This window comes from Lipophrys pholis (assembly GCF_963383615.2).
Source record: "Lipophrys pholis genome assembly, chromosome: 5".
In the NCBI taxonomy this organism is placed as follows: domain Eukaryota; kingdom Metazoa; phylum Chordata; class Actinopteri; order Blenniiformes; family Blenniidae; genus Lipophrys; species Lipophrys pholis.
In genome coordinates this window covers 32,260,350-32,283,494 of record NC_137628.1, presented here as the reverse complement: position 1 = coordinate 32,283,494, position 23,145 = coordinate 32,260,350, and the positions used below count along the sequence as shown (strand labels likewise).

The 23,145-nt window shown below is 44.8% G+C and overlaps 1 protein-coding gene across 1 annotated transcript in view; it reads left to right on the top strand.

Annotated features, from left to right (window-relative positions):
• The window catches only part of LOC308109373 (sarcoplasmic/endoplasmic reticulum calcium ATPase 2), a 32,777-nt gene extending 14,811 nt beyond the window's left edge, over positions 1-17,966 (top strand). The window contains exons 8-24 of the mRNA XM_080462901.1: positions 4,294-4,449; positions 4,531-4,672; positions 6,936-7,102; positions 7,966-8,054; positions 8,200-8,302; positions 8,579-8,710; positions 8,785-8,910; positions 9,156-9,377; positions 9,946-10,057; positions 10,916-11,154; positions 11,228-11,448; positions 11,876-12,078; positions 12,354-12,439; positions 15,375-15,508; positions 15,627-15,744; positions 16,201-16,335; positions 16,426-17,966. Coding sequence (XP_080319027.1) covers positions 4,294-4,449; positions 4,531-4,672; positions 6,936-7,102; positions 7,966-8,054; positions 8,200-8,302; positions 8,579-8,710; positions 8,785-8,910; positions 9,156-9,377; positions 9,946-10,057; positions 10,916-11,154; positions 11,228-11,448; positions 11,876-12,078; positions 12,354-12,439; positions 15,375-15,508; positions 15,627-15,744; positions 16,201-16,335; positions 16,426-16,599 — 2,559 coding nt within the window. The 3' untranslated portion in view covers positions 16,600-17,966. The remainder of the gene's footprint in view (positions 1-4,293; positions 4,450-4,530; positions 4,673-6,935; positions 7,103-7,965; positions 8,055-8,199; positions 8,303-8,578; positions 8,711-8,784; positions 8,911-9,155; positions 9,378-9,945; positions 10,058-10,915; positions 11,155-11,227; positions 11,449-11,875; positions 12,079-12,353; positions 12,440-15,374; positions 15,509-15,626; positions 15,745-16,200; positions 16,336-16,425) is intronic.
• Positions 17,967-23,145: the final 5,179 nt, after the last annotated feature.

Genomic DNA, 23,145 nt, shown 5'->3' with positions numbered 1-23,145 from the left:
TTCTGCTCCTCCTCCTCCTGCTCCTCCTCCTCTTGCTCTGTTCTCCTCCTCCATTGCTATAATAACCTTTGAATTTACACATTAAAGGTTTTCTATGTTGTGTTCAGTGTCTGTAATGAAATTCTCTATATTTTTCCAAGATCAAACAGTTCTTGAAAATGAAGTCAATTTTAATGAAACATTCTGGTGCAAAATACAATGAAATGTCAAAACAAACTTGTGTAAATCCTTTAAAGCTCCTTGCTTGGTGGGACCAGATTGGAGCTTCTTGGTCGGTTTTGGCCCACGGGCCTTATGTTCTCTGCCGTTATGTGAAAGTGAAACTTCAGTACGCGTGGTCAAACTCGTCATCCACCCTGTGAGCCTCTGCGGGGATTTTCGGGATCGTTACATGAAGTTACTGGCATGGAAGTGAACCCAGAGTGTATTATGGTAGCAATCATGTAACATGGTTGTAACTAACTGCACTTCTAGGTCGTACTTTGAAAGGCAAACTGCACAGTTCCTTTTGGATTTAGGTCTGGGGTACCAGCATGTGATTTTTAGGTCTCAATGAGACAAACAATTGCATTTTAGTTTGATCTCTCTACGACAGTCCTATGGGCCGTGGTGGCCGTTTTGGTTTTTCTAGGTGGTGCTAGAGAGCACATTTTGGCTCTCTGGGGGTTAATTTTTACATTTTCTTATGTTATCCAGTGTTAATGAGCTGCTCGGTCCCTAATAATAAACATTACAAATACAATAGGGTTCTGGCCTCCAGGCCCAGGCCTCCTTTGGAGGTCTCAGCCTTTCTGCTCGGTCTCTAATAAGAAACATTACAAAAACAATAGGGTCCTGGCCTCTAGGCCCAGGCCACGGCCTTTCTGCTCGGTCCCTAATAATATAACAAAAGAGGGCCAAACAGGTAATGCCCAATAACTATACGAAGGTTAATTTACTATAACAAAAAGTCAGCTTCTTCACTAGAAGGCCATAAACAATAACAAACTGACAGCTTCTTCACTATAAGGCCGTGAACTAAGGTTTCACCGAACAAAATTCCAAAAACAAGAGAGTGGCAAAAAGGGTAACAAACAAAACACCAAATTCACTCCCTCAAAGATCGGAGTGAAGCAGAGTTCAAAAGATCTCACAGCAATTCAAAACACACATCGAGGTTCTCGGGCCAGACTGAACAGACACACTCGGCATCAGACGCCATGAGAAGCCTGCTGGAGCTGTTAAATGGCCTCAGCTGGTGTGCGGCGCTGAGCTAATCAGCAGTTATCCTCCGATTAGGGTGCTCCACATCAGGACAGGAGGAGGAGGAAGTCAGTGAGGGGACCTCCTGTCAAACAGCACATGGTTACAGACACACACACACACACACAGAGGCCAGGCCATACGGCCTGTGGGCTGTAACACACTGTTACAACAAAGTACTGGGTGCAGTGTTAATACCAGGGTTGGTTTTAGCTGGACCAAACCTGACACCGTTTGAGAATAACACTTGCAACACCATGGAGAAGTCATTTGACTTTTCTTCCTCTAGATACCAAAGAACAGTCAATTGACTCACAGCCTTTCAGCTAACACCTCACCCTCAGCTGTTTGTTATGTAAACAAGGCTAATACTGGTGCACCACAGGAGGGGGAGCCAGGTATTGAAATGCACATGTGTACATGTATATTTATTGAAATCAGGAGAACCACATTGAGATTACTCACCTCTTTTAGTCCATAAAAAAGTTTGCTGTGTCTTATATTAATTCTAAATACAAAAATATTCTTAAAACAAATAAATAGCACAAAAGACAAATAGATGGAAACAATAAAAAGTACAGTCGCAGAGAAAGACAAAACTATAAAAGCCACCAAATACTTAAATATAAGTTAGCTAAAACAAGAACAAGGTTAGGTTTGTGTTTACATGTGCTGTAAAACGGCCCTAAACTCGCCCAGCATGACAAACTGTGAGTTTTTAATTTTTTTCTGTACAGCATTCCATAAACATGGAGCAGAATACATAAAGGCTTTTTTGCCCAGTTTATAACGGATGGTCGGAACTGTGTGTAAAAACAAGTCTTTAGACCTCAGACTGTAGTTATTCCTGGGACACATTATAGGTTATCACACACGCAAATATTCTACAATTTATTGCTGAGATTTATTGAGTGTGCTAAAAGAAGCTCTGAGCTTTGCCCGTCCCCAAACACTCCAAAACATCCAAGGTGTGAAAAATTCCAATGCGCAAGTCAGATTCTCATTTTCACTCCCCTGCTGATCCTCAGGTAATGTCCTTTCATTTGTAAATAGAGTCATTTGACTTAGAGCTGGGACTTAGAGGAAGTCTGAAAAATCATGGTATTGCTAGTGATAAACTCTGACTGAAGGAACGAGAGACTGTGACATAGTCACGGGACACAAACACATGGGACTTAAAAAGGTTAAAAAGTTCAAAATGTCTTTAGCTTTTGGGATCATAATTGACCAGATGGGAAGAATTGGGGCAGTCTTGTTTTTCCTGGAATCTCTCAAAATCCTGACATCAGACGGGACCCTGGTCTGATATCCCTGTCCTGTGGACCCTGGTCTGATGTCCCTGTCCTGTGGACCCTGGTCTGATGTCAAGAGCCTGGAAGCAGTGGTCAATTTTATTGTGGTTTTATTCGACATGTTAAGTCTTATTTTGATGGCTTCAGAGCAAAACAGATGGTCGCCTGCTCCTCTCCAAAGGGACACACACACAGGTGATGTGTGTGTGTGTGTGTGTGTGTGTGTGTGTGTGTGTGTGTGTGTGTGTGTGTGTGTGTGTGTGTGTGTGTGTGTGTGTGTGTGTGTGTGTGTGTGTGTGTGTGTGTGTGTGTGTGTGTGTGTGTAACAGACCTTGATGTTTTATTGAGTGTGTTTTATCTCTCTCCTGCTGCTAAAGACTAAAGCACCATCACATTTCAGTCTGTGAAGTTATTCCCTCTAAAGCAGGGGTCTCAAACTCGCGGCCCGCAGGCCATTTGCGAGACGATATTTTGTGGCCTGCACCTCACTATGAAAGTATAACGTTATTGCAGCCCACGTGAGTGGAAACACTCAGTTTGACCTTGTGTTATCTCATGTAGTTAAGTGCATGAAATTGTAAAATTCAGTGGTTGTAAGCACAGGACACGCCATGGTTTTTCTAAGTACTATCAGTTCAATGGCCAACAGCTTTGCAATCACTACAGACAGAGTGAGGAGTTGGCTCAATGAGCAGCAGCACTGTGCACACTATAAAGGTCCAGTTTTTATCTTGACACCACAAAACAGGAAAACCGTGGCAGGAGGACACCCCACACAAAACCCTCTGCACCCCTGGTTGACCACCCACAACTAATAAACCAAACTAAACTAGATGAATTAACTAACTACAACAAAAACACAACACAATCATTACCACTTTTTCATGGTTCACCTTATGGCCTGCAGGCTTTATCACCTCCTTACATTGCCCAGGCCCCCCCTTGTGGACACGGTTTTCAGGTGAGCACACTCAGACAACAGGAATAAACAATAAACCCATACGAAACAAAGTAGAGGTGGTGTGTGAGGCTGAATATCCATCCATTGGGAGCAATTTGGGTTTCAGTGTCTTGTTCAAGGACACTTCGACACGTCGACAGATAGGGAATCGAAACTGCAACCTCCGATTGAGGAACGACTCGCTCTACCAACCAAGCCACAGCCGCCACAGCCAACTACAATAACTGTCTGCTGAAGGCTGTGGCTTTTTGTGGTTTCTCAAGGGAAGCCCCCCCCCCAGTCCGAGCTGTCTCACCAGTGACTGGTCCATGAGGTCGGCATCAGCCCTGTCAATAGCACCAACTGCTGGAGAGAATTGGAGACAGAGGGCAGGGTGTCAGTGGGCCTGGATCCGGAGGAGATGATGGGTAACCCTGTCCATTACCCTGGAGATTACCCCGAGACTGACCTTCCTTTGAGCAGGAGGCGAGTCCCTGCGCCCACTGTCCACAGTAGAGACACAGAAGAGGACCTGACACATCGGTCCTTTCATTAAATCTGTATTGTTACAGATCCACTGTGGTCCCTTCATTTAGCATTCGAGGGCGATCCACAAAATAAGAACAATCACACATGCCTGAAATACCTCAGTGAGGTTTATTTATCTTCATCTTTACCCCTGAACTCAAACAAGAACAAACTCAAACACAGGAGCTTTCAGTCAGGAGGTTGAGCTTGAATCGAGTTCTCCATAAGAACAGGCTCTGAGTGACCTTTCCAAAGCTCTTCTTCTTCTGAAGTCATTATTCTCATTTACAGGGAACCAACATTGCGGCAGGGCGAGCCATCGGGGTTGTCATAGCAACAGGAGTTCAGACAGAGATTGGTAAAATCCGAGATGAGATGGCCTCGACTGACCCTGAAAGGACGCCGCTGCAGCAGAAACTGGACCAGTTTGGAGAGCAGCTGTCTAAGGCATGAGCCTCTTGCTTCTTCTTCTCTGTGTTTATACATTACTCTCAATGAGTGCTGATGTGTTTGTGTTTCCACCTGCAGGTCATCAGTGTGATCTGTGTGGCCGTGTGGGCCATCAATGTGGGCCACTTTAATGACCCTGTTCATGGAGGCAGCTGGCTCCGAGGAGCCGTTTACTATTTCAAGATCGCCGTGGCCTTGGCTGTGGCTGCCATCCCAGAAGGTCAGTATATCATCTCATGCATGCTTTTTCCACACTTTTCATCATTTTAAAGCAACAACAGTCATACACACTTTATACATGTTTATATATTTATAAGTTTGTTTGAAATATTTATTTTGAATATCAAGGTACAAAAACAACAAAAAAAAAGAAAGAAAGGAAAACAACAACAGCATGAACACCCCTGCAGCATATTTCTTGTGGTCTATAGTATTGGTGATTAGTTCTATTGCTTCAGTTATTGGCAGTGTTGTTGATCTATTTGATCTAAATCTATACTGCTTCTCTGCAGGTATGTTGTGTTTTTCTAAGAATGAGTCCAATCTGTTGTTAGAGTTTTTCCAGTATTTTTGAGAATTGTGGTACTAATGAGACGGTCTATAGTTAGTGAAATGATGCTTGTTCCCAGTTCTATATAGAGGTATGACCTTGGCTATTTTCATTTTATTTGGAAATGAACCAGTTTGAAATATGTATGTTAATGGTTTGGAGATGCCTTCTATTACCCTTTGCACTAGTGACATATCAATATCATTACAATCTGTAGAGTTTTTATTCTTGCTTTTAGTGACAATATCCAATATTTCCTGTTCTGTCACAACTTTAAGAAACAAAGAACAAGGATTTCTTTCTGGTATATAAGTATATGGATAGATATGTATAGGTATATGCTCTCCATAACTCCCAGTATCAGGGATCTGTTTTGCTAGTTCAGGTCCAACGTTTACAAAGAATTCATTAAATCTGTTAACTACTTCATTCATGTTATAATTTTCCACATTCTTATCAATAAAATACTTAGGTAGACTATTGTGTGTATTGCTGTTTCGTATAATATTATTTAGTATCTTCCATGTTCCTTTAATGTTGTTTTTATTATCCTCTAAAATCCTTTTATAATAATCTTTCTTACTCACTCTTAGAATATTAGTGAACTTATTTTTATATATTTAATATTTTTGTTCTGCCTCTATACTTCTCTATATAATGAAACATCTGTAAAGTGTATTCTTCTTTTTACATGGATTTTGTAATCCTGTTGATATCCACAGATTACTATTATATGCTAGTTTTTTGTTGTATTTCTTAATTGGACAGTATTTATCATATAATAAGGTAAATATTTTTAAGAAGTCATTATATATATGGTCAACATTGTTATCATTATATATTGCATCCCAACTCTGTTCAAACAGTCCATTTCTTAGTGCGTTTAAGGATTCCTCAGTCTTTGCTCGTCTATATTCTGTTTTTTTGTCTATTTTATTTCCAAGGTTTGTATTATTAACTGTAAATACTGGGAGATGGTCACTAATGTCGTTAATCAGTAATCCACTAATTGCCTTATTATCAAAGTCATTTGTGAATATGTTGTCAATGAGAGGAGCAGAACTCCATGTAATCCTACTGGGTCTGGTGATTCTAGGAACATAGCTCATACTGTACATAGTACTGATAAACTCATTTGTAGGTTTATGGTTGTTGGCATTTAAAAGGTCAATGTTCCAATCTGCACATATAAAAACTGTTTAGCTATCGATAATATTTTTCGTATTTTTCTTGCAAATTTAAATTGACAAGCATTCAGGACATTATCCATCACAGTGGTCATTCCCTCTAGAACCTTGAAATCTAATGTTTTATCTCTATATAAAGCCACTCCTCCACCACCTTTGTTTTCTCTGTTTTTATATGAGTTCATAACCCTCCATTTCAAAGTTTATTCCTCTTTCATCTTTTTATTGAAAGGTTGTGAAAAAGTATTCAGATAATCCTTAATTTTTTTGAAATTTGCATATAAGCTTCTACTGTTAAAATGAATAATTGATCATTTACCCATAGATTTGACCTCCTGGTTGTATTGATCTTCTGTATAGTAGCAGCAATTATTGTTAATGGTGGAGAAAAAGTTCTTGTCTGGGTCTAGATCCTGTTCCACGTCCAGAATGTTGTAATCGGTGTACTCAAAGGTTTTCAGCTCCAGTTCTTGGTAGTCAGGTATCCTCTGTACGATGTGGTTCATGTCCCCAGGTGTACAGTGAGTTCTGTCAGTGCGTGAAGCCATGTTTGTGTTTTGTTTGTTACCTAACAAATCAAACTGCTTTAAGTTAAGCAGCCTTCTGTGAATAACCTGGCCTGTGCCCTCAAAGAAGAAGGTATATTTTTATGGGATCAGATGAGTGGTTGATGAAATGTACCTGAACAGACCCCAGTCCATTTGAACACATGAGAAATAATTCCTTTCTAATGACTCTCCCGGCAGGACTTCCAGCAGTAATCACGACCTGCCTGGCCCTGGGCACACGGAGGATGGCCAGGAAGAACGCCATCGTCCGCAGCCTGCCGTCAGTGGAGACGCTGGGCTGCACCTCCGTCATCTGCTCCGACAAGACAGGAACACTGACTACCAACCAGATGTCGGTCTGCAGGGTAAGAAGTGTGAGGGGCATCAGGATTGAGCCAGTCAGCCTCCTGTAGGCTCTGCTACTGATCCAAACTCTCTTAACGTCCACTTACAGTCCATTATCACGCAACCAGCAAGATCAATGATTAAGAAGAAACAAAATTTCGATGAGCAGGAAGAGACTGAGAAGTGGAGAATATGTGATTAATGAGTTTGTCTGCACAGAACAAACTCATGAGAAGCTTTTAACCCCACAGCTGAGGTCCCTCAGGAAGGTATAGAGCGGAGACAGCAGATAATGGCAGATTGGCAGGGATTAAATAGTCTTCATCAGTGGGCCTGATTAAAACTTTAATGATTCAACCTGACCTTTGTCCAAAAAGAAATTATTGTAGTTGGGTGATGTGCATACTTGACCTTTTGATTAATTCTGGATTCTGGTGTTTTCCTTTCTATATCAGAAATATATATATATATATATATATATATATATATATATATATATATATATATATATATATATATATATATATATATATATATATATATATATATATATATTCATCCCTCCAAGAGATCAAGTTCTTTACAGAGGAAATAATGATCTCATATATTCTCCTGTGATGCACAACAGTTCTCCTGAAGTGTGAAGACGGAACACAGCATCTTAGATCGTCTCAAACCTGATCTGATAGAAGCTTTTCTGTAGATCCAACCTGCACCATTAATAACTGGACTGGTATATATGGAATTTAATACACGTACCAATGTACTAATCACTGTGTGTGTGTGTGTGTGTGTGTGTGTGTGTGTGTGTGTGTGTGTGTGTGTGTGTGTGTGTGTGTGTGTGTGTGTGTGTGTGTGTGTGTGTGTGTGTGTGTGTGTGTAGCTGTTTGTGGTGGACAGTGTGTCGGGGGAGCGCTGCAGCCTGAGCGAGTTCACAGTGACTGGATCTACTTATGCCCCTGAAGGGGAAGTGTGAGTGCGTCTGAACCCCGGCAACACTTTGACACTGTTTTCCCTGACAGCGTCCACACGTCTCACTGCCGCCCGTTCCATCTCATCCTGCCCTCTCTTCCTTCCCTCTGCTCCTTCCCCCTCCCCCCTCCCTCCCTCCCTCCAGGTATAAGGATGGCTCGGTTGTGAAGTGCAGTCAGTATGAAGGCCTGGTGGAGTTAGCCTCCGTCTGTGCCCTGTGCAACGACTCCTCTCTGGACTACAATGAGGTGAGAAAGCTGGATGTTCTACTGTCGATGCTTCTGGACTGTGATGCTGACGACACTGTTCCGAAGTGTTCTCAAAGACGACAGTGAAAATCACTGGAAAACAAACACGTGTGCACGCACGCACACACACACACACACGCACACTCTTTTAGTGAGAGTGCTCACTACTCTGTCTTTATGTGATGTTAGTAGATTTATATTTAGCAGTATTTTCTGATTGATGTACTCTGGTTGTCTCTCTCTGTTTCTGTGTATCTCTGTCTGTGTGTGTTGCAGGCAAAGGGTGTGTATGAGAAGGTGGGTGAGGCCACAGAGACGGCCCTGTGTTGTCTGGTGGAGAAGCTGAATGTGTTTGACACCGATGTGCGAGGACTCAGCCGAGTTGAACGAGCCACGGCCTGCTGCTCGGTGAGTGAAACTCATCAGCACCTTTTCTTCTGAAGCTGCAGATCATGACTGAGTCTGAATGTCTTCTGAACCAGGTCATCAAACAGCTGATGAGAAAGGAGCTCACGCTAGAGTTCTCTCGGGACAGGAAGTCCATGTCTGTCTTCTGCTCTTCTAATAAATTCACCAGGTCTGCCTCTGGTACCAAGATGTTTGTGAAGGTCAGTGTCACAGCCTCACCTGGAAACATTTGGGCCAACTCTCTCTCTGATGGGAAATAGATAATAACGATGCTCATAAACATTGTGTGTGTGTGTGTGTGTGTGTGTGTGTGTGTGTGTGTGTGTGTGTGTGTGTGTGTGTGTGTGTGTGTGTGTGTGTGTGTGTGTGTGTGTGTGTGTGTGTGTGTGTGTGTGTGTGTGTGTGTGTGTGTGTGTGTGTGTGTGTGTGTGTGTGATCTTGTCAGGGAGCTCCAGAGAGTGTGCTGGAGCGCTGTAATTACATCCGGATCAGCAGCTCTGCCCGCGTGCCTTTGAGCGCGGCTCTGCGAGAGCAGCTTCTGTCCACAGTGCGGGCCTGGACCTCAGGTCGAGATACCCTACGATGCCTTGCCATGGCAACCAGAGACTCCCCCCCTGACATCCACGGCCTCAACCTGGAGAACTCTGCTGCGTTTGCGAACTACGAGGTGACAAAGAGTTCTGAAAACCTTCAGATTAACAGAACCCAGTTTCCTCCAGAGAACCAGAGGAAGTATTCAAACCTAAAACTGGTGGAACATGAACCATTCACACTAAACAGGACCCGTTTGGATTTCCACCGTCAGTGCAGCTATGAGTAAAGTCTTTTTACGTCTGAGTTTCTTCTGATGTGACTCTGGGATCATTTCCTCTTCTTCTTTTGTACAAACTGTTTATTCATCAACTGTGTGGAGTGGAGATCACTAACCTTTCTATTGTCCTGCTAATTTGTAAACATTAAGACAAAAGACATTTTACTACATTAGTTAGATAAGTTCTTAATAACTCTGAAACACATAACTTTCATTTTAACTCCAAAAGCTTCACAGGCCAGTTTATTCTCTCTGTTTAGACTCTGGTAGATCGGAGCTCTGATTGGATCAACAGTTATTTAATGATGCATGTTTGTGCTTAATACTTACTGACATACATACTGACGCTGTATTCATCATTTCAGTTGACGTCACACATGTCATAGTGTAAACACACCCTGTCTCTCTGCCTCCTTCTCCCCAGTCCGACCTCACCTTTGTGGGCTGTGTGGGCATGTTGGACCCCCCGAGGAAAGAGGTGCTGAGTGCCGTTCGAATGTGTCGGCAGGCAGGCATCCGGGTCATCATGATCACTGGTGAGCGTACACACACACACACACACACACACACACACACACACACACACACACACACACACACACACACACGCAGCGCAGCGCAGCACAGTCCTGCTCAGACGTGAGTTATCGACACCACAGGTATGATTGTGATGGACATTCAGTTTGTCTTTCTCTTGTCCACAGACAACAATTATGTTTCTTTCTGAAACTTCCTCAGCTCTCAGTGCTGCACTCCGGGGAGGCCGGTAAACTCTCCGAGCACAGTAAACATTGTGCAGAGACCACGGGGAGCTGCTGTAAGAGAACAGGGCTCAGTGTCATCACACTGCCTCCACTGAGACTTTCCACAGCCACTGCGCTGTGACAGTAGGACTGTGGAACAGGATGCACATGGTGACAATGAGGATGAGCACAGACGCTGCACAGAGTCATATTAAACAGTTCCTGTTTGACGTTTGGTGACGTGTTCCAAAGGTTTCCTGACAAACTCCTGACAATCTTTTCATTTTGTCAACTTTTGTCACCTCAAAGTGCGAGATCAGCAACAATCAAATGAAAATAGATAATTACATCTCATTTTGTGAGCGCTACAGAGAGCCATTACAGACGTGCTGATGAGCAACGCGTGGCTGTAAAACCCTGGTCTAACAGCAGGTGGCGGTGAAAAGCTGCAAATACGGGGCACATCTCTCACTGAAGGCTGCAGAGACCCAAACACTGGTGATCAGATGAGACGCTGCACACTGAAGGAGTCAAACGTGGAATTATCTGTGTAAAGAAAGCAAACATGGATGACCCGGACGGGACATGAGAAATAGAACATGTTGGTTTAGTGAATGATAATGTGGAGTTGTTTGGTGTGTTCCTCTACAGGTGATAACAAAGGCACAGCGCTGTCCATCTGTAGGAGAGTGGGCATCATCACAGAGCAGGAGGAGGAGCAGCAGGCCGCCGGCGTCACCGGCGGCCTGACGGGCCGCGAGTTCGACGAGCTGCCACCTCACCTTCAGCGTCAGGCCTGCCGCACCGCCTGCTGCTTCGCTCGGGTGGAACCGGCCCACAAGAGTCGCATAGTGGAGTACCTGCAGAGTCTGAGCTACATCACGGCCATGGTGAGGCGGCGCTGCTGGACAGAGCAGACATGTGGTGGGGACATTTCAACTCATGTCCTCTCTCACCGTGCAGACAGGGGATGGCGTGAATGACGCCCCGGCTCTGAAGAAGGCGGAGATCGGCATCGCGATGGGCAGTGGCACAGCGGTGGCCAAGTCAGCGTCGGAGATGATCCTGGCCGACGACAACTTCTCCACCATCGTGGCTGCCGTTGAGGAGGGCCGAGCCATCTACAACAACATGAAGCAGTTTATCAGATACCTCATATCGTCCAACATCGGAGAGGTGGTGTGGTAAGAGGGAGGGGACCGGACCTCTGGGACATTTAGGACTTAAAGACCATGTCAACTTCTTTCCACCAAAAAAGATTTATGCTCAGCTATAGAATGATTTCAACTTTAATATTGACAATAACACAGCTCATAAAGTTCATATATAGTTTCAATATACAGTACATACGTACACAAAAAAATATCTGCAGTGACATTTATGAAATGTTTAACTACAGTGTGGAATGGTAGACATTTTATGAATGTTTGAGATGTTTATGATCCAGTGGGTTTTTCTTCTTCTGCTGTTTCCAGCTGCTTTATTTATTTTCTTCAGTTGTAGAGCCGCATGTGGCTGCAGAGCAGCAGGTTGCAGACCTGATCAGGATGTCTTCACGTGTTGTCTCAGCTTGAGAAGCTGCAGACTGGTGATGGTGTGTGTCCTCCACAGTATTTTCCTCACCGCCGCGCTGGGCATGCCCGAAGCTCTGATCCCCGTCCAGCTGCTGTGGGTCAACCTGGTCACAGATGGCTTCCCCGCCACCGCTCTGGGCTTCAACCCCCCCGACCTGGACATCATGTCTCGTCCCCCCCGCTCTCCCAAAGAGCCGCTCATCTCCAGCTGGTTGTTCTGTCGCTACCTCATCGTCGGCTGTGAGTCCGGAACCGGGAGGAATCACTCTGCCACACATCCTCTTCTTCACTATTCATGATTCATTCAGGCAGGCAGTCATTCATCAATTCAGTTATACATTCATCAATTCAGTTATACATTCATCAATTAAATTGGTCATTTCCAAATAGAGTAACACTGATAATATCACAGTAGTTATAGTTTGTATCATGAGAATGGAGTTTCGTGTTGAAATATTTACCACACTTTGTCATATAGCCAAACACGTTATGTCTCTAACCTGTTATCTCACCAGGTTATGTGGGAGCCGCCACTGTGGGAGCGGCTGCCTGGTGGTTTATGGCGGCTCATGACGGACCAAAGCTTACTTTCTACCAGCTGGTAAGATGCTGTGTGTGGAGGTGTTTGATCAGTTACTAATCAGCCACAGCATCACGGCCTGATATTGTGTCTCGGTCAGATTCTCCATATGTGATAAAGTGTGTGTCCTTGTGTATCCTTGTGTATCCTGCCAACCTCATAGTAGAACCAGAACTCAGTAGAGTACCTCTGCTAACGCCACCTTGCAATTTTAAGGCTAGATTAAATTACAATGTTCTGTTGGTTCCCATTCTATGTGTCACGTGAACGCACCGTCAGAGTGAGTTGGCATGTGATTGGCTGAAAGGGGAGAAGGGGGGTGGAGGTTAGCAGTGTGCTATCAGACTGCTAACGGCGGCGTCAGCCCTGAGTGACGGCGTGTCCACAAAGGAGTAAATATTTTACCTCCCCAGGAGCTGTTCGATCCCAAAATGATATAGATTGGTCCTTAGAGGAGGACAAATCATCCCTGAACCGTTCAGGCAATTCGGGTTATTATTTGCGAAACGTTGGTTCCATACATACATACGAATACACAGTGCATTCGTAAAGTATTCAACCCCCTTCACTTCTTCAACATTTTGTAATGTTACAGCCTTATTCCAAAATTGATCCATTTCTTATTTTTCTCATGAATCTACTTGCAATACCCCATAATGACAAAGTGAAAAATGTTTTGGGGATTTTTTTGCCATTTCATTAAAAATGAAACATGAAAATATCACATGTACATAAGTATTCACACCCTTTATTTAGTACTTTGTTGAGGCACCTACAGCAGCAATTATAGCGGGAAGTCTTCTTGGGTAGGATGCTACAAGCTTGGCACACCGACACTCTTCTCTACAGATCCTCTCAGGTTCTGTCAGGTTAGACGGAGAGCGTCGCTGCACAGCTATTTTCAGGTCTTTCCAGAGATCTTCACTTGGGTTCAAGTCTGGGCTCTGGCTGGGCCACTCAAGGACATTCACAGACTTTTCCTGAAGCCACTCTTTAGTTCTCTTTGCTGTGTGCTTTGAGTCGTTGTCCTGTTGGAATGTGAACCGACGCTCCAGTCTGAGGTCCTGAGCGCTCTGGAGCAGGTTTTCATCCAGGATGTCTCTGTACATTGTACATTCATCTTTTCTTGTATCCTGACGAGTCTCCCTGTCCTTGCCACTGAAAAACCCACAGCATGATGCTGCCACCACCATGCTTCACTATAGGGAAGGTATTTGCCAGGTGATGAGCAGTGCCTGGTTTCCTCCAAACGTGACGCTTCACGTTCAGGCCAAATAGTTCTGTTTTTGTTTTATCAGACCATAGCGTCCTGTTTGTGATGTTCGGAGGGTCGTTTAGACGCCTTTTGGCAAACTCCAAGCGGGCTGTTCATGTGCCTTTCACTGAGGAGAGAGTTTCCGTCTGGCCACTCTTCCATAATAAAGGCCTGATTGGTGACGTGGCTGTCCATCTGGAAGGTTCTCCCCTTTGCTCAGTGTAATGCTAAAGCTCTGTCAGAGTGACCGTCAGGTTCTTGGTCACCTCCCTGACCAAGGCCCTTCTCCCCCGATTGCTCAGTTTGGACGGGCGGCCAGCTCTGGGAAGAGTCCTGGTGGATTTGAACTTTTCCCATTCCCGAATGATGGAGGCGACTGTGCTCTTCGGGACCTTCAATGCCGCTGCAATTTGTTTGTAACCTTCCCCAGATCTGTGCCTCAATATATTTCTGTCTCGAAGGTCTACAGACGGTCCCTTGGACGTCATGACTTGGTTTCTGCTCTGACAATCACTGTCAGCTGTGGGACCTTAAATAGACAAGTGTGTCCCTTTCTAAATCAAGTTAAATCAGTAGAATCTACCACAGGGGTGCTCCAGTCAAGTTGTAGAAACATCTCAACAACGATCAGTGGAAACAGGTTGCATCTCAGCTCAGGATTGAGTGTCATAGCCAAGGGTGTGACAACGGCAAAAAAATCCTAAAAAACTTTTTTCCCTTTGTCATTATGGGGTTTTGCAAGAAGATTGATGAGAAAAAATAAGAATTTAGAAATAAAAAATTTGGAATAAGGCTGTAACATTACAAAATGTTGGAAAAGTGAAGGGGGTTGAATACTTTCTGAATGCACTGTACATACATACATACATACATACATACATACATACATACCAATAAACAAATACACGTGGGCAAAAACGTTGCAGCGAGCCTCCGACTGGGACCTGAAGAGGAGTCTTGTCTTCCCGCAGGACGTGGCAGTGACCTCACTCCGACCAGATCTAGTCCTTTTATCCAGGAGCAGGAAAACCATCATAGTGACCGAGCTCACCGTGCCCTGGGAAGAGAGGCTAGCCACATCCCACCAAAGTACCAAGACCTGGTTGAGGAAGCTGTTTTAAAGGGGTGGTGTGCCACTTCATCCAGAAAATGGGCCTGGGCCCCGAGCAGCTAAAAAAAAGCCACCAAAGACAGAGCAGCAGCAGCCGAGTCTTCACCCTCATGGTTATGGCTGAAGAGAGCCCACAGTTAGAACCATTCTGCAAGTGAAGACTAATCAGTCGCCGCTGTCCCACTCAGGCGAGGTGTTCAGGTTAAGGGGCGAAACACCTGAGACCCTCCTGATGGTGTGGGACGGTTCCAATAACGTGGACGCTCCAAAGAAACACCAGCTTGGAAGAAGATTTGCACCTTAGTTAGGGTTCCTGCCGTAGCAGCTAGTAGCAAAGCATCTCTGATGTTTACTTCACCATAACCTTGGACCTTTAGTCCGAGCATCAGATTGAGAGGAATGAAAGGACGCACTGATAAAAGCTGCATGCTGAAAGAGTCTGAACGAATACATTCATCCGCCTGCCTCAAAGAGGTGACGGTTCCTCACTCAACAATTAGAACAACTCTGCAGGTCCAGAGGGTCCTCAGCTGGTAACATGTAGTGATAGTCTGTGAAGTATTAATGTTCCGTCTGTGTTTCTGTCCTAGTCTCATTATCTGCAGTGCACTGAAGGCCATGCTGAGTTCGCTGGTGTGCAGTGTTCAGTCTTTGAGTCTCCATATCCCATGACCATGGCTCTGTCTGTTCTGGTCACCATCGAGATGTGCAATGCCTTAAACAGGTGAGAAGAGCCCCCCCCCCCCCCCCCCACACACACACACACACACACACACACACACACACACACACAGTGAGTGGTGTTTGTGGAGAGGCTCTCCCGTTATGTTGTCTTCATGCAGTCTTTCAGAGAACCAGTCCCTGCTGAAGATGCCCCCCTGGTCCAACCCCTGGCTGGTGGGGGCCATCTGTCTGTCCATGGCCCTGCACTTCCTCATTCTCTACGTGGACCCACTGCCTGTAAGAAGCATGCTCACAGGAAATACTTTCCAGTGACAGTAACCTCTATGTCTCATGGCCGCTGTTTGATAAATGGACAGAACATTGAGACACGCACAGAGAAAACCCGCTGCCCCATTGTTAGTGAAGTAGTGGAGTACCATTAGCATCAGCACATCCACACAGTGAGTATGGTTTTACACTCCGTCAGTCTCCAGAGAAACACAGTGGCCTGCAGGATTTTAGCATTTTATGCAAATCTGACTCATAAAGCACCAACTGGAATCGTTGGTTGAAGGGAACTTTCTAGATTTAACTGGAACATGTCGGGGAAAATGGAATATCATTTGTCTTAAGAATTCCAACTTGTCTGGGTTCTGTCAGAAGAGATTGAACAATGTAATGGCTTCTATTTGAGCTGAAGCTGCCCTGAATGTTTGGAGCGCTCAGGGTTTAAAGGTTATGTTGTGTCCTCAGGTCATATTCCAGATCCGCCCTCTGTCCTGGCCTCAGTGGGTGGTGGTGCTGAAGATGTCCCTGCCTGTGATACTGATGGATGAAGCCCTCAAGTTCCTGGCCCGGAACTACATAGAGCCTGGGAATCAGCTGCAGGTGAGAGGAGTGACTGACGGGATGCACAGAGGTGATGGAGGGTGAGAGTATCTTACACTTCTTCATGTTGACTCTCCTCACACCACCCAGACACTGGAAGAGGAGGAGCAGCTCCGGGTGGGGACGGGGCTGATGGGCTCCGTTAGCAGCAGGCTGCGTCAGTCCGTTAAAGGTGTGTCCTGGTCATTCGTCCTGATCGCTGCTCCGCTCGTCTTCTGGATCTTCAGTCTGGACTCTGACATCACCAACATCTTCTGGGAGTGAGAGACAGAAGGAGGGTGAGGGTGGCGCCGGACCAGAGGGACCCATCTGAACGTAAAGGATAGAAGGGAAACATTTAGCCAATCAGAAGAAAACCCTGAAGGCACAGGAAGGAGCTCTAGTCAGTCCCACTGCTCCACCACAACATGCTGACACAAACGTTCCATTCACCTGCTTTCAGACTAAATTAACCAAAGTGACCAATCAGCCGAAAGGCTCCCGGCTCAGCGTCTCAGTTTTAGTGGTGAATCACTTTAGCATCCAGACGGCTTCCTTTAAATATTTACTCTCTTTCTTTCCATCATCTTTGAAATCTTATTATGACAGAGGCAATAAGTGGTTCAGCACTGTGGTCTCACAGCAGGTCGACTCCTGGTTCAAACCTGCAGGCTGGACAGTCCAGAGGCACGGCCGTGGAGCGACTGACACTCAACCCGGACTCAAACCAGTGACCTTCCTGCTATGAAGCCAGAGTGCTGACCTCTACACCAAAACAAGTTCAGACCTGAAGACAAGATTCAGTTATAGTCCATGTTACAGTTTGTTCAGATGAAAAAGAGTGAAAATTGAGGATCCTGAGGTGAGGAGACTGTCCTGTCTGTCCTTTCACTGTTCTGTCCTCTGTGTCCTCTGACCTTGTCCTCAGAGTGCTTCTTCTGTGTCTTTTCCTTCAACTGACTCTGGGCTGTCTCGGCCACACGTGCTTGTCAGACGGAGCTTCCTGACCTGCAGCAGTCACGCTTCACTTCTTTTAAAATTGTTCTTTCGCGGGTTTTCGGACTGTTTCATAGATTCTTTTTCTTTCTTGTAAATGTCCTGTGACGTTTCACTTTGAATTTTTTTTTTATGGCTGATTTAAAGAGGATAGTTAAAGAAGCTGTCTGAGCTTTTTGTCTCGAGTTGTTTTTGTCATTTTTGTTATTGTTTGTATTGTTTTCACGCTATCTTCATTGAGTTTTACAATAGCCTGAAAACGAATACGACTATTGCGAGGATGTGTGTTGCAATAAAGTTTTTTTGACTGGTACAGCAGACCACTCACGTGTAGAGACACTTAGAAAGGTATTTATTTGTTTTGGAACTTTTTTTTTGTTTTTATTATTATTGTGGTATTTCTGATTGTTGCGATGATCGTGTTATGTTGAGAAAGCACAGCTCTGAGGTCATTATTCATTCATTTTCCAGTTTCTTTGACTTTTCTGTTTCAGTTTTCTGATTTTGTACTTTGCATCACTTTTACTTGTCACGTCAGTTTTGGATCGACGGTGATGGCTGTGTTGTTTTTGTAAATTATGTTATGAACTGAAAACTTTAATAAAATGGTTCTCAGCTCAGGTGGACTTTTCGGTTTGACGAGCCAAGTTAACGTGTGTTGACTGCTTTCCTATCTGGAGTTTGCAGCTTGGGGTTTTTAAATATTAATTATCAAAGGTATTTGCTAAGATTTCCTGCTGCGTGGGCTTAAATATCTGATTCATTCATGCAAAGAGAAAATGGAAATGCATTTCACTTATGTAGTGTTTTTCAACTGCCTGAGGAGTCCCAAAGCGCTTTACATCGTTAATCAGCTTCATCCATTCACACACATATTCAACACACCAATGGAGGCAGACGCCATGCAAGTGCACCTAATCCGTCCACGGAAGTTTGGGGTTCAATGACAGTCTGACGTGGGGAGGTGGAGATGGGAATCAAACCTGCAACCTTGCGATTGGGTGACGACCGACAGGTATCTCTAGTGATTTGGCACTAAAGCTACGCTGAGGGTGAGTTTGGGAAAATAATTTGCATCTTTTAGCAGATTTGCGAGTGGAAATTTTCAGTTTCATCAAAATTCCAACGAAATCTTTGTCCCCAATCTGAGGACGTTATTATTGCACATTTCTGACTATTTTTCATTTCATTCATTTTTTTTATTTGGATGGGACAGTGAATATTAATGAACAAGCTGTCTCTTAATGAGGTGAATGTAAGTTTCCGGATTTAGCACAATGCTAATTTCCATCCATTGTCCCACATGAAATCATACAAGGTTCTAAACATATAAAAACAATATGGGAAGACAAAGATAACAAAATAATTTTTCTTAAAAAACCTACCATAAAGTGCAAATATTAAAGTACTTACTCAGTAGTCTGACATACAGTAGGTAAAGAAAAAAATATATCTTTTAAAGTGCATGATTCTCCTGATGATCACCAGTTTGGTTGTTCAACAGCAAAGGTGGAACTTTCTCGGATAACTGGAGGAACAATATTCCAGTTTCTGCCACCTTTAACAGATAAGGCATTCGGGGCAGATGAGGACTTTCCAAACAGAAGATATCAGTTAAAACGGGTATTGACAAAACTCAGAGGCAGTTTGAAGTGATCGCCTCTGAAAGTTATGCCAAAAGTCAGTTTCTAATGAGTTTGGGAGAAAATTCCTTTTTATTAATAAAGCGCCAAATACAACACGGCCATCTCAGAACACTTCTACACAGAGGTTGTTCAATGCAAAACATCTTAACACTGATAGAGTGAATTATCATCAGGTTCTGCTCTAAAAGGAACATTTTAGAGAGGCTGATCACGTGTAGGCATTGCAGGAGCATAGTGCCGTGTTGTGCCAGAAAGACTGGCAGGGTGTAGTGATCAGGAAACTTCCTTGGAGCCGGCCTGAGGGTGGTGTTCACAAGCTACCCCACCTGCCCTGTTTGGGCACACTCCAACCCAGCTATATGGGAGGCCTCCATGGGGGGGGGGGATGCAGTGTGAGACAGCATGGGGCCACAGCGTGTTGAGGGCCCCTGCAGCAGAAAGTGGCCAGTGGAATGTGGAACGTTGCCTCACAGGATGAGAATGATCCGAGATTCACCAGGTAGAGTGACGGACTCAGAGGCCGTCCACACAACAACACTGCTTCACGTAAACGCACCGTTTTTGGCCGGCTGAGCACAACGCGGCCGATCCCCACACCACGGAGGAGAGCGGCGCTCCGGAGCCCCGGAGCAGCGCACGTCGTCGACGGCCGGAATGGCGGCAGCGGAGGAAGGCAGGGCCTCGACGGGACAGTGCAGAGTCGGTCCCCTCGCACACCGACAGCAGCGACGGCGGGGGCCGTGGGACATTAAGGCGCCTGGCAGAGTCCAGCAAGTGGGCGGAGGCGACAGCCGAGTCCAGGGGGGCGGAGTCCAGCCAGAGAGTGGAGGCACCAGCCGAGTCCAAGAGGGCGGGGACGGCCCGGACCAGGTGGGCAGAGGTGGTGGCCAAGTCCACAAGGGTGGGTACGGCCTGGACCAGGTCGGCTGGGAAGGCAGCCCAGACCAGGTTGGCGGAGGCGGCGGCCACAAGGATAGAGACCGCCCAGACCAGGTGGGTGGAGGCGGCGGCCTTGATCATGAGGGCGGCAACGGCAGAGGAGGTGTGGAGAGGAGGAGCAGGCTCGGTGTCCACAGCTTGCTCCATCCTCTCCCCCAAAGGGTCCTGTGGCTGGCCTCCCAAAAGGTGCTGCCTCCCAACGTCCCACCTCACCCCCTGGGGGGGGGAGTTGGTTAGGACGTGAGCCTAAATTTGGCGGTGGGGGTATGTCCTGCTCCCCCCTCCTTCCGCTCCTCCTCCTCCCCCTCCTCCTCCTCCTCCTGCTGCTCCTCCTCCTCTTGCTCTGTTCTCCTCCTCCATTGCTATAATAACCTTTGAATTTACACATTAAAGGTTTTCTATGTTGTGTTCAGTGTCTGTTATGAAATTCTCTATATTTTTACAAGATCAAGCAGTTCTTGAAAATGAAGTCAATTTTAATGAAACATTCTGGTGCAAAATACAATGAAATGTCAAAACAAACTTGTATGAATCCTTTAAAGCTCCTTGCTTGGTGGGACCAGATTGGAGCTTCTTGGTCGGTTTTGGCCCACGGGCCTTATGTTCTCCGTCTCTCTCTGTGTAATAATTAGATAGCTGGTTTTGCTCGTCCTTTTTTGGTTTTGCACTCACTTTTTTCAAGAGTGCTTTTATATACGACCCTCAACACAAGTTTTTAAAATCCCAGGCTTAAATTATTACTGCAACCACCTTGACTGCTACTACTATAATAACAATGATGATAGCAACAATACTAATAGTAATAATAGTAATAGTAGCTAACGTTTGCAATTAAAACAACTTTTACTGACGTCATGCAAAAAACCCGTGACGGTTCCGGCCCTTGGTTTGGCCTGCTGGTCGGATTTTGGCCCTCGGGGGGAAATAATTGAGGAGCCCTGATCTAAAATATGTATATAATGTCCATCACTACTTGTCACTGTCTAATTTTGCTTAAATTCCTATTTTTTCGCCAAAACATAGTAAATTATCAACTTGAGTAAACAACTGGCGACTGACATCTGGTTTGTATTACGCCCAGTAACGATAAACGTGATTGGTCAATTGACACCATGTGGTCTATAACTTTTGAAAGTCGGCCTCTGATTGGTTCATAATTCTCTGACTCGTCCTGATGTGTTCAAATGCTGAAGCAGAGCGGAGGGATTTGAACGAATTTTCATTTCAAAATACTGAGGAATTCTAGCTGCAGAATATCTATGGACCTATGACCGGTCTAATTTTTCATTTCCAAAATGTTGACACAAGTTTGGATAACTGCACATTATTCATCCTTTTCATTGAAGAATAAAATATTTTTTGCTGTGAAAATGTTGATTTTGATTTAAGTATTGACAATCATTCTTGTACCATCACCAATTTATGTGTGACTTTGACATACTGAGGCTTTGGGACGGAGCTATAGGAGGCTTGCAGACAACAAATAAGCATCTAATGTTCAATTAAAAACTAAGATTATTTCAGAGTGCATAGTTTACAGGTTTACAACTTTTTAACAAAGCAAGAAAGGTTATTGGACGCATCACCAAAGTGTCAAAGAGAAAAGGAAATATATTACTTTTAAGAAGCAAATTCTACACAATGTAGTATTTAGTTGTCCAGAATGCCTCCCTGACACCCAGATTTTTCGGATGGACGCCCAAAACACAGATTTCTGTCTAAAACCATGTACGAGAAGCATCACTGGTGGTAGACTTGCTTGCTTGCACATGATGAGCCAATCGGAACCCGCAGGTTTGGTTTCTTAAATTAACAACGCTTAAAACTATAACTAGCCACTTACAAATATCTAACTGTATAAAAAAATGTTTCAAAGACCAACACCATCTCGAGCCCGGGGACTTCAAATGGCTGTGGATTCTATAAAATCAACAGTGAGTTAAGAACACAAAACCCAAGGTAACATTTACCACATTTTTATGCTAAAACATAAAAAAAACAACAACATGATTTCAAAAAAAGTCCAATAAATCCTTGCGATAGACTTTGGCCAGTATTCCATCTTGCCCTTTTTTGCAGAACCACTAACCCATGCGAGACGGCTCCCGACCCTCTAACTACAACAGCACCTCCAACTCCTGCAGCACCTCCAGTGGACCTCCAGTGGACCTCCAGTGGACCTCCAGTGGACCTCCAGTGGACCGCTCTGTCACATGTCTTCCTGGGATTCGGCTGAATATAGTTTTGGACAGAGGTTGAGATTATGGAAGGCCATCTGTATGAGTCTGTCTACTTCTGTCCTCATCAAACCAAAGCCAACACATCAGGATCTGGACCAGGCCCTGAGTGGTGTGACTTCCATTGACCCCTCGGCCTTGAATACGTTCATAACGCCGATCTCTGGCGCAGCCTGCAGATCATCAACGTCCTCTTTTCTCCATGTCTGAATAAACACTGCACGTTGAGCAATCAGCCTGGTGCTGTGCTCAGGTCTTCCCATCTTGTTCTCCTCACATGGGTGGTGGTCCAAATGTTTACAAAAGGGGACGGTGTGCTCCAACTACTGAAATATCCAATTTATCATTCTGCCCAGAAGAGTCTATGTCGAACTGGAAACTCAGTTGTTTGTCAGCAGCCTTTGTGTCGTGCCTCGTATTGCTTATGGATCCAAACAGCTGCTTACAACTCAAACATTGTTTGAGTTCCGATTTTACCTGATCTTCAAATAAAACTTTTCACAAAATGCTAATAAAAAGCAGTACATTATTCTGCACTGGCAGACAATAAGACTCACCAGCAATGTGTCAACAGTCCCACATGATAGGGTCAGTGAGCGGGCTGTGTGTGTGTGTGTGTGTGTGTGTGTGTGTGTGTGTGTGTGTGTGTGTGTGTGTGTGTGTGTGTGTGTGTGTGTGTGTGTGTGTGTGTGTGTGTGTGTGTGTGTGTGTGTGTGTGTGTGCGTGTGTGTGCGTGTGTGTGTGTGTGTGTGTGTGTGTGTGTGTGTGTGTGTGTGTGTGTGTGTGTGTGTGTGTGTGTGTGTGTGTGTGTGTGTGTGTGTGTGGCAGCTGGATTCCCTGGCACGTTCACTCACAGTCATTTATACTCACATTCACTCTTCAGTCCTCTGTATATGTACAGTATGTCTATAAATGGAGTTTTAGTAGGCCCTCCCACACACGCGCGCGCACACACACACACACACACACACACACACACACACACACACACACACACACACACACACACACAC